The 12578-nt window shown below is 37.0% G+C and overlaps 1 protein-coding gene across 1 annotated transcript in view; it reads left to right on the top strand.

Moving 5' to 3' along the window:
* Positions 1-245: 245 nt before the first annotated feature.
* LOC136858343 (kielin/chordin-like protein) overlaps positions 246-12578 on the top strand; it is a 158486-nt gene continuing 146153 nt past the window's right edge. Inside the window, exon 1 of the mRNA XM_068225538.1 lies at positions 246-335. Within this exon, the coding sequence (XP_068081639.1) occupies positions 275-335 (61 nt within the window). The 5' untranslated portion in view covers positions 246-274. The remainder of the gene's footprint in view (positions 336-12578) is intronic.

Raw genomic sequence — 12578 nt, 5'->3', positions numbered from 1 at the left:
AAATCAAATAAATAAAAGTAATTCATAAACATCGATTTCTTATAGACTTTTAAGAGAATAGATTTTCAATGATGACCTTCGATTGATAGCGCCCTGTTCCTAGCCGGTGCAACTGCCTGTGGAACTCCAATAACTTGAATGGTAAGGACAACTGTGATCTCTCATGGGTAGAGCTGCGTCGAGAAGTGCGCTGTGTCACGCCGTTGTGAAGCAGTAAGCTCCACAATAAAGAGGCTGCGCGAGTCTCGGGAAGCGCATTGTGCTCCCAGCCGCTATGCAGACCGCACCGCACGCGCTACTACTCCACCTACTGCTGTATACACTCGTAACATGGGGTGAGTACCGACATAATTTCCTGTTCATCCTCAGGATTATTATATCGTTATCACATATTATCAACACTAATGTTCTCGTGTTAAATTATATTATTCGTCAGCATTTCTTTACCTGTACAGAAAGATCGGTTCATTCACGCATCTACGGTCAATAGTTCTATTTAAGATGTTGTCGAAGTCGTTCTACTGAACTTAAAGAGTCTTCAATAACCCTCTCATCTAGTTATTTTCCTTGACATTCTGAATGTAATTACGTACTAACCTTCAGTTGATAATTTGTACAGTAAAAGTCGGTAACAAACTTGGAAGAAGCTGAGAAGTTTAATTCGTGCCATAATATTTAATCGATTGTAAAGTCGTAAAATACTCCAAGAAATACAATATCCTAAATGAGTGATACAATCCTTTACATTCAACAGTTTACTGGGTTTATAGTTCAATGAACTTAGTATATTTCTGAAGAAAAACCACGTTTGTTTTCAGTTATACTGAAATTAGTGTTCTAAATTTTCACTTGATTTGAATACTCAAGTACAAAATGAAACTTCTGGGTAACAATTTTATTAATTAGAAATTCAGCTATATGCGGTATCCGTAAAATAAACTTCTTTACCGAAGCAATTAAAATGATATGCATACGCACTACTATTAGTAATTTTATCCCGTGAAATAGCCCGTTTTGACATGTTGGGGAGAAGCGATTCATCTTATATTCAGGTACATGTAGATAAATTTAATTCATATCACTATGTTAATCCTGATATAACAGATACATCGTATAATACATGTAACGCAATTTAAATCCTGTATTATTAAATCATATCCGTCTGCAAAATTCATATTCGAAGTAGAGTTTAATAGATTGTAGCATCGTCTATCGCTAGAAATTACTTTTTAGTAGCATAGTACATACTTCAAATATCAGCATGTAAGCTACATAGTCACACACTTCTGTGAATATCACTTACCTGTTTATACCAACTTGTCACACAGTAAAACGAATAAATATGTTGTATGAGATCTTATTTCTGGCATGCCTTCTGAGACTATTCCTGCTGTTTCATTTTTAAGTAATTCGAATTAAATGACAGAATAGTATGTCAATATAGTCTGTCATAACGTATTAATACATCCTCCCGTGTTAAGTTTAGCAATATTAGATTAGGCATGATGAGTTTGTGGGCTAAGAAGTTATGTTATGAGTGAGACCACTGAACCGAATATAATATGACGACAGCATCACTCAAACGACGATAGTCGACAACGGAGTGATTTAAGGGAGAATGAAATGTATTTCCAGCATTATGAGCACGCTGTGTCCATTTGTAGTCTAACGAAAGGAAGTGAATAAATCGTGATATTCTTGTAAGTCAGTCCGTTCCGCTATTAAAGTGCAATTTAATACCTTCCAATCAAACTTGTATTCATATGGTACTTGAATATTTTCCACCACATTATGGACAGAATCTTAGGTGGGAAAATGTCAAGGTAACCTAATGACTCACTTCTAAAAACTTCAAATTTTATTGATAACTTTCACACAGTACTTAAGAACACCAATGAGCTCGGTTGGTTGCACGCTAGCCTTCTAAACTCATACATCACAGTCCAATCGCGGAACAGGTCGATAACTCTAGTCTGGCATTTCGAAGTCTGGTGTCTTCAGGATTATCCGACAGAATGGAACTCCTGAGGTGTAAAATTCACGAATCCTCATGTCTCAGAATAATTCCACTAGTACTTCTTAAACAATATTAAAACATTTTTATAATTATTGATAACAATAATCATAATAATAAATAATGGGTGAACTCTTGAAAAATTATACATAAAGAGCAGAATTCTTTGTCTTCATATGATAGATTTTATTATAATTTATATCATTCTAAGGCTTCTTTTTCAACTATAACGATTCCATAAACATAATTACATAAATAGTCTGAGTTTTGAATTACAGTGCCCCTAAGGTGTAAGAAAAAACATTCAAAGTGTAAGCTAGGGAAAAATTCAACCTCGATCGGATCTAATCCATTGCTACCTAAAAATCCATTCATTAATTATTGTGAATATTGTATTATTATTATTATTATTATTATTATTATTATTATTATTATTATTATTATTATTATTATTATTATTATTGTTATTATTATTATTAGTTTATTTTACTATTGTCCTATGAGAATCATAGTCTTAGTAAAATGCAAGGACATTGATTTTTGTCGTACCAATTTTGTTCACGGAGGAGTTAATTGTTGAAAATAAGCGAACCTCAAACGTGGTACTATTCTTTTTAGTAGGTAGTCAACCATAGGTATTCACGAAGGGAGAGGAGAAAAAATATGGGAACGTTCATAAACATAATTGTAAACGTAATTGTCCTTGAGGACTTGATATTCGAATACGTCCATATGAAATTAGTTTGACAATGGCATGGTGAATACATATCAAATTCTTGGTTAAATCTCAAACGTACGTACGTAAAATACTTCATTACTGCACTGGATATTACTTTAGGTTTAGAAAATATAATAGGAAGACTACCATTGCTTCGAAGTGAGTACATCTTTTTCCATACGTCTGTCACGGTATTTTTCGACTCGTGGATTAGGAATTAAAATAATATTAATGTTATACTCTTAATTTTAATTGCTATATATTTTAAAAGACGCCGCATGTCAGATATTTATCCTGAAGGAGTTCCTAAACTTGTCAGAAAAAAAAATGATGAGGAGTTGTCACTTTCAAACACCTTCTATTGCCATCGATCACACTACAGCACCTCGCGAATATTAAGACGACAGTACCACAGAAGTCATTTTGTGAGGATTCAATACTGAATAGTTTGGGGCAGATTGTCATCTTCTAAAACATTTGAGCAATGCCCTCTGTGATTAAGTGTAAAAAGGTAAATGTAATTTCATGTGTTTGTTCCTCCGGAGTGGGTAGCTCAGGCAATAGAGCACCAACCTTCTGAGCTCAAGTTGGCGAGTTCTATCTCGGCTGAAGGCGCTGCTCGAATATGTTAGTCTCCTTCCGTTAGATTTACCTGTACGTTACAGAACTCCTGTGGGACAAAATTCCGGCACATCAGTGTCACAGAAAACCATAAAGTAATTAGTGGGACGTAAAACTATTATTATTATTATTATTATTATTATTATTATTATTATTATTATTATTATTATTATTATTATTATTATTAACGATTGAGTGGCTCCGCAGCTTGGGTCACGTAACTGTTAGATTGCATTCGGGAGATAGTATCAACCCTAAAGATGTTTTTCTGTGGTTTTTCATTTTCACAAGAGCAAATGCTGGGACTGTATCTTATTTAAGGCCACGGGAGCTTCCTTCCCACTCCTAGCGCTTTTCTGTCCCAATGTAAGCATAAAACCTACTTGTGCTGGAGCGGCGCAAAGCAAGTTGTAAAGAAAATTATTATTATTATTATTATTATTATTATTATTATTATTATTATTATTATTGTTGTCTTCGTTCCGAGGTTGTGTGGCTCCTTTCAGGCACACATTCAATGTACAGTAGTTGAGCTGCATGTAGGCCACTTTTTTTTTTTTGCTGCATACCAGCCCTTCTGCCAGTCTTAATATTCTGTCCATTCCAGGTAATTGAACACCGGGCCTCCGAGGACGATAGTTGATAGCGCTAACCGTTATACTACTGAGGTTGATGAAATCAGTGTTCTAGTATTCGCCGAGTAGTTGAAGTTCTTCTCAGGTACACCCGCAATGGAAGTGAACTACAGATACATTTCTTACAATACAAGAGCACTGGTGATAATACTACCGGAGATCTAAATCAGGCCTCCCAATACGGCGAATAATAGCGCTAACCACATCACTACGGGGGGGGGGAGGGTATTTATGTATAATACTGTGTTCTGGTGAAGATGAAGCAGAAATGCTGTTGTCTGAAATCATTCTGCTGTAATAGTGTGGAAATACTGAATAAAGAACACATTCACTTTGTTCAACCGAAGATTTCAGTCAATCAAACAATGTTACCACTGATCTGCGTTTAGATCTATCACCCATTTCTTATGTGGTTTAAAGGAAATTGGAAATTTATCGAACATGTCCTTTGGTAAATTATTCCAATCCCTAATTCCCCATCCTGTAAACGAATATTTCCCCCAGTTTTTCTCTTGAATTCCAACTCTGATAGTCTCAGACTAGCGAGTGTTCCACAAGTTCGTAATGTTTGCTGGTCGAAATTGAATATTACTTTGATACAACGGATTTTATTTCTGTTTCATTTTATGCTGTTGTGACACCATTATCAACATCCTTTGTACGTTGTACATGCGATGTCTGTCCTGATGAGTCCACGTGTGACTTCAATTAACTGAGTCTGGTATGGAGTATCAGTTTACACCGACCTGTATGTTACCCACCGCTCCCATATTCGTCTGAATTTACATTAGGACACCCATTAACACCTATCTAAATTCATAGACAGAAGAATTTGTCCCTTACTGTTTTTCTCAGTAACCCTCGTAAGACTGAGCTCTCGCCTTTATAGACCTCGTAACTATCTTTTGATTCACCAATGAATAGAAACAGAGCCTACCTGGTGTGAACCTACAATGATGAGTATGCTGATTTGTACTATATCAATGATCAATGATGTTTCCTCAGTGTGTTTGTGTGTGTGAGTGTGTGTTAAAATACAAAATATAATCCAATAACTAGACTCCTCATATCAAAATAGAATGCACCATTCCTAATTAATGCACGTAATATTACACAGTTTCTCAGGAATGATTGCTACTTTTTATGTACACAACGCTCCATGAAATTGATGCCATACTGAACGATAACTGAGCACCGATCACGGGTCACGTTGTTTGTCATTCCTCAATGTACTGCACGTTGCAGCAACACCTAATTCTCAACGCTGGTCTGGAACACAACCCAAATTTCATTTGTGCTGTCCGGTTATGTCATTTTATGCGCATTGCTTAAATAATTTTTTTATATAATACAGAACTGATTTTAATTATTTTACATTACAATGCATAAATTGATGTATGTTCTGTTAACTAATATTGTAGTCCGGCCACCTTAGTCGAAGAGGATACTGTGAAATATCTCCTCATAGGAGACTTCTTACTACTCTGTTCACTTATATGAGAGAAGACTTGTTCTCCTTTAAAGCTCCTCTTTGCGGTAAAACTAGTTTAAGAGCAGGACGTCTGCAAAAGTTGCAAGCAATTTTGTACAGAATAACATATGTGTATTACGACAAGAGTTAAGGTCAATATCCACATGGTTGAGAAGCGCGTTTCCATTAATAAATCGTAGTTTGCGAGGGAGAAGTCAAATAGCTCCGCTCTGAGGAGAAATCTCGTAGAAAAAGTTAATTAAATGGTTATAAATTTGTACAAATTTTGTTTAGTAAAAAAGCGAAATGAAAATATAGATGTGAGTTTAAAATGTAACCTTTCAAAACTAAGACTGTTTCTTTTGGAAACTGATATTGAATAAAAAACAATTATCTTGACACGGTTTGACACCTATGGAGAAATATGCAAATACTGTATGGAAAGTAGTAAGAACGTAAAGAAGAGGAGTTTAAATCATTGGAAAACGGAGTATGGTATCCGTACATGGTGCTCCTACCAGAATTACTTGATTTGAGAAGTTGAAACGATACTAAAGAAAGCAGCACGATTTTATCTGGATGATTTCGAAAAAGTTAGTAAAAAAGCAAAGTCAGCCCCGTTCAGGCCAAGAAGGCCCTTGGAGGGGTGGAAGGTAAAGGCTACCACTATCCATAACCTCGACAGTTGATGGGGTCAGCTCTACGCCTGGCCGCTTTTGCCGCAATTAATTAACCTGGCGCTCATTTTTGGTGTAGGTTGAGTGAACCTCAGGACCATATGCACCTCCGGAAGTGAAAATCTCGTTTATGAAAATTTTCGACTTCCTGACGGTGAATCGAACCTACGTCCTTTATCGCCTTGGCCGGGGAGTCCCTTCCAACAAGATATTAATGTTACGAAAACAGTACAAACCATGGGCGGGGAAGACTAGGAAGTACGGAGACCAACAGCTCGAATTCTCAGCGGAGAGATAATGATTTCGTGTGGCTATTTCTAGCCAAGTGCACCCCTTGTAAGGCAGACCCTCCGATGAGGGTGGGCGGCATCTGCCATGTGTAGATAACTGCGTGTTATTGTGGTGGAGGATAGTATTGTGTGTGGTGTGTGAGTTACAGGGATGTTGGGGACAGCACAATCACCCAACCCCCGAGCCATAGGAATTAACCAATGAAGGTTAAAATCCCTGACCCACCCGGGAATCGAACCAGGTACCCTCTGAACAGAAGGCCAGTATGATCAGCATTCAGCCAACGAGTCGGACGAGCGGAGAGATGACGTGAAGTAACAGTAGTAGCCGAGTAAGCCTGAATGGACATTTTAAAAATAAGAAAGTTCATACGATAAAGTTGAAATTCAAAAGGAAAATTTGAGACAAATGTTCGCATATAGAAAGAAGAATTACGGATTGGATTAATTTACCAATAGAGATGCTCAAACAATGTCCAACTACTTCAGAAAAGGGTAGGTAAACAACTAACAGGGAATCTGCTACCTGGGTGACAGTTCTAAATTCAGACCAGTGATTTTAATCCGTACTATATATTTCGACGTGTTATTGCTATACCCTTGGGAGACCAGTGCGGACACTGTTATGAAAGATTTGAAGTTAAAGTGCAGCTACAACTTTCACTTGGAAGAACATCGCGTAATCCAAGAATATTCATATACAGTTTCGTCATACAAACTGAACATGGTACGGATTAAAACTCCCCAACTTTCTAATGATACGAAATATCATGTATGGTTTTAGAAGTCTGTATTTTTTTTTTGTAAACTAAATTTTATGACACGGTAGTGGAACACAAACTGATAACGAAAATCCAACAGTTATTATAAATTACTCTGGCATATTTACAAAGTAAACAATATTGCACAAAACAAACACCCACGCATCATGATGTTAAACAAATTTTACTGAATTATAGCAGGAAAATAAAGGAATTACCATGGAGATGTGAAGTGTACTCTCTAATCGTGTCACCAAATTCATATTATTTCTAGATTTTTTAGTACTAATCAGTCATTAAAATATTAAATTTAATCTGTTTTTCCATGGGAATCGTTAGAATGTTTTAAGGAGCACATTTGTGAATTCTTGCTACGGTACTTATAATTTCATTTACCAGGACGTACATCAGTTTTTCACTATATTCTAATATCATCCTTCATTTCATTAGAAGAACCTTTCACTTTCCGTGTGAACTATCATTTTAGTTAATAATTATGCCTTAATAGATTATTAATCTACCTTTAATTTTCATGTAAGTGTTGGATTTTCATTCTCTGTCGGGCTGAGTGGCTCAGACGGTTGAGGCGCTAACGTTCTGACCCCAAATTGGCAGGTGCGATGGTATTTGATGGTGCCTCGTGTCGGTATATTTACAGGCACGTTAAGTAACTCGTGCAGGACTAAATTCCGGCACCACGGCGTGTCATAGTAATAATAATATTATTATATTACAGTATTATTATTATTATTTTCATTCTAGTGTAAATACAAGCAGTTTCTATTCCTAGACAGTGACACTAAATGAGTTTCTAAAGAGGTTTCTCGAAACGTAGATATTATGCTGTCAACATGGATAGTATCAGGATCATCCGTTGACTGGAGTTCTTTCTGTTGAATTCAAACAGGCTTTTATATAAACAGAATCAAACTCTTATTCCACAGCTCCAATTCCCCATGCTATTTATAGAGCCGGAATAATATATGTCTATACGTCACTCTCGGTATTAAGATCATAGTCATGCGACGAGTGCTTTTATGTAGTACATGAACAATAAGAACGTGACTTTCTATTTCAATCGTCTTCTTGCCCATTTGTGGCGATTCAAACCAAGGTCACCCTATTGAGAAACCAGTGGCTATGACACTCAGCCACACGCACACAAGCCTCGGATGCTGTATACAATTTGTTATTTAGTGTCAACAGGTTCAAAATACAAACAATGGAACTTATAGAGAATGTAAGGGAGCTATCCTTTAGGGTCACAATGTATCTCTCCTTCCTTGCTATGTACACACTGGAGGGCTTGCACGTCTAATACCGTCGCTGCGGGAGCAAAACCGCGTATCTGATAATGCACTTCCTATCCATGTATGGATATGCAGTCCATCAGGTAAATTTTCGCTGTGTTCCATTTTCCTCTACAAATGTGTAAAGGAAAATGAACCTTAAAAACTTTATACTTCGGTAGTGCATAAATACGTCCTTCAAGCATGAATTCCCACAGTACGGTACGGCAAGGTTCATTTTCCTTTATAAATATGCACAGGAAAATGAACACAACGAAAACTGTTCTTATGGACTTCATGTATAAGTGGGAGGCGTGACCAGTCTTAAGGGTTTAATGCATATAAAGTGCATTGTCAGATACAATGTATTACTCTCGCAGCAACGATATTTATTCGATGGTCTGCACAAACGTTCACATTCGCGATGACTCAATTTTTAATATTCTCCATATCTATTCTAAACCGGGATTTCAGAATAACTTAACCAGAGTGAATTCCCTTATGGGGTACGAATATATGGATGAATTTCGCAAATAGGGCGGTGAATATTAATCAAGCATTTAAACTTTTTGGTCGTTGTATTGTGACCCCTTCCTTAGGGAAGTAGTATAGTGACATTGTACCGTACCCAAGGGTGAATATCCTCTAGGACGATGCTTCCATTCCTGTATGAACATCCGACTAACTCAGGGTTGGGCAGAGTGTGGGTTGGTTGTCGGTTGGGTCAGGATAAAAGTCGAAGTTCTACTCTAAGATATCAGTCAATGACAGTAAATGGAGGTATAACATGAATGAGAAACAATCATAGGGGGTAAGATGGATTTATTGATAAATATCCCCGATCATATTAAGAGAAAACAATTAAAATCAAGGAATAATAATATGTCAAAATGAACTCAAAAATATAGAAAATAAATGGAAGTTAAAACGTTACTTAAATGATAAGACAAAATTTGAAATCCAAAATCAAGTTCAACAAAGAACACTTATATACATCAAAACTGAGCTTCTTCTTATAGTCCATTGTTTATATTGTATGACAACAAGTGTACGCAAACACTGACATGTGGTATTTCCGTATGGAGTTACACACTATCGCATCACAACGATACGGTTTCCAAAGTTAAGTTAAAACGAGAGTCGCCGAAATGCTACCGTTAAATAAAGTTACATTATAAAGAAAAGTTACGACGAAAAGAAAAATAATGAATACGCTATGTAAGTTATGCAAAATACTAGGGGCATATCCTATACTATATTTACAACAATTCAAATAATCAAACTTAACACATCTATATACATCGGATATCGTGTAGAGTCTTAAATGCTACACAGATTCTAATGTGAATCACGGTTCACTGCAAAAGATCTGGACAGAACTAGATAAACAACCAATACTTCAGCACTCGGGCTGTTCCCTTTTAAAACAACGAGACAAGGTATACAACCACATATAACAAGGTAAAACATCATCCTGTAAGGGAAAAACATATAAATAACCCTTGATATCATGAAGAAAGCAATGGGCAACATTGCCTCCTTCTGCTGCATTTGAACGCTCAACAGCGCGGTCATCCGTCATGTACTTCCGGGTAGATCACGAGCTGAAAAGAAATGTTGAACTCAACACTATGCTAAAGTTTGGATTCTGTTTCCCGAGGCTGTCACAAGGAAATATCGTCTCATTCGCGCCTACTAATAAACACAAGGCCAGTAATCAGCTTGCCATGAGATAACGTCTTTCGCCGGCTACACGGAAACTCACGTATAGTCATTCCTTCTTAGCATGCTTTTACCATTGAATAACATCAGACTCAATAGTCTGGAATTAATACTGTCCATTCTGATCACAATATACACTCAGAAGACACTTGGCAGGCACACACATCTGCACAATATTCTTTCTCTTGTCAGACATACCATCAGCCTGCACCAATACATTATAATTCAGCATGCAAACTTTATCTCATATTTCTCATAAATCCCATTGGCCTTCCACATTATGAGACTCAGTTCTTGTCCTTTGCAGACCATCAGGCAAAACAGAGTCCAACTTAACTTCAAAGATCTTATTCTAACAATGACGTTCTGCAGCTCCTTCAGTCAGCTTCCGTAAAATCATGCATCATGCAGAATAGCTATACCTGTCTCTCTGAATAACCGAAATAAAATGAAATAATACGTATTTAACGTTGTATTAAGATGAACCTGTCAATCTAGCCCTTATAGCATATATATATGGAAAACTCGGAATATCCTACACTAAGTAACATGCATAAATGAACAACAACTAATCTTATCAATCCCTCATTTTCCCAATCATCTAATCATAAAGCAAAATGAAAATAAAATAAACATGCATTATTCTCGTATCCGAATCTATCATAGTAACAAATTAAACAAACACATGCCGTCAGGCTTACTTTACACGAAATTAAAAATCCTATGTACACTGCCCTAGTACCTTAACATAATTTACATATCATGCCAGAAATAACACATGCGTCTTAACTGAATTTCACATGACGACTCTCAGGATACCAGGATAGCAGCTTACATCCCCGCTGATTGAGGGATTTACACCATGTTAATCACAGCATTAACATGTGGGAATGCACTTCCTTCTTCTGCATGCGTAGCCATCATCTTGCTGGAAAATGATTCACTGGGACACAGAAGATTTTGGTTGACAATATCTTCGCTGCTCAATGCTACGAGCCAGAATACCCTTTCTCTTTACAAGATCAGCTAAACACACTGATACATTTATAATAAACACTTCACTTAAAGGGTGAGAATACAGTTTTAAGAGCAGCACACGGTTCGCTACGAAAGTTCCTCGCGAAACGCGCCCGTCGCGGAGTAGTGAAACAATAGCACGTCTCCTCTACACTTGCTACACAGCGGTCACTAAACACCGTTTTTATATATTGAAAGTAAACTCTGCCAGAATATACTTTTTCATTTACTCAGGAACAGTAAAATCTTCCAACTGCACAATTTAAAATATTATTTAGAACCAGTTACTGTTGCTGGAATAACACCACGTTAATCACGATCACCAATCAGAGTTTGTGCTTCCGCACTGTCCAAGCATTTAATACAGAGTGACGCTCTCCAGAGCTTGGGTTACTGAGGAGGCTTTGGTGACGCCATTTCAATACTGGAGTTCCCGTGTGTCTGAACCAACCACCAATCAGAAAATTCGTCGTATATTATGACACAATATTAATTGTGATATATTTACAAAGCACAGCTCAAACACTAGCAAATCTCTTCCACTAACTTTTATATTACATTTCCAATTATATCTGACTTCTGAAACTGGAAATCCGATGAACGACAGAAACTGACTTTAGCAACTGAGCACGTTGGTCATTCTGGAATTAAGATTTGGCGCGGTGTGGCCTCCCTGTTTGCCAAGTCCTGAATTTCCCATTGGCTGAAATATCTTGCTTGGTCAGCATCTAATACACGTGTCGATCCTTGCCAATGCTTGGTGTCGCCACCCTTTCTCACGGTCACACGGAAATATGAAGCAATGTCCAGCGACTTACTGTCTTGCTCAACATCCGGTATCAACTATCTTAGGATACGATACTTTAACACATTAGACTGTAACTTGTATGAATAAATTTTACATATTTGGTCAAATAATACTCTAATTATTATTATGGGCCGGCAGGATACGGCTCAACATGGTAACACAATCCATGAGCTATCAGTCCAATTTTCATTCCTCGAGACTTCTGGAAAATACAGCATCCTGTATTGTCTGACAGTAATAAGCAAATCTTCATCATATCTGACTGACAGTGAGGATTATTGTGTTGTTTTTCCTATGGTCATTCAGAAAATCATAATATCTCTGCTTACGTTACTATTTATGAGAATGCCAATGTGACGGGTAATTTCTCTTCAGCTTACTCTTAGAAATAAGAATACCTCATGCATTGTTTCTTTAATAATTCTTCCCTCTCACACTTTTCAAGACAATGGGAGTAGAAAACGTTATGATTCTTCACCAGAGATTCCTCCGCCTTGTACTACTGAGTGTTATTGCTGGACTGATGTACAGAATACACTTCTTTCAAATCAGACG

Source organism: Anabrus simplex, chromosome 1 (genome assembly GCF_040414725.1).
Source record: "Anabrus simplex isolate iqAnaSimp1 chromosome 1, ASM4041472v1, whole genome shotgun sequence".
In the NCBI taxonomy this organism is placed as follows: Eukaryota; Metazoa; Arthropoda; class Insecta; order Orthoptera; family Tettigoniidae; genus Anabrus; species Anabrus simplex.
The sequence above is the reverse complement of the archived record's forward strand: the minus strand, read 5'-3'. Positions and strand labels throughout refer to the sequence as shown.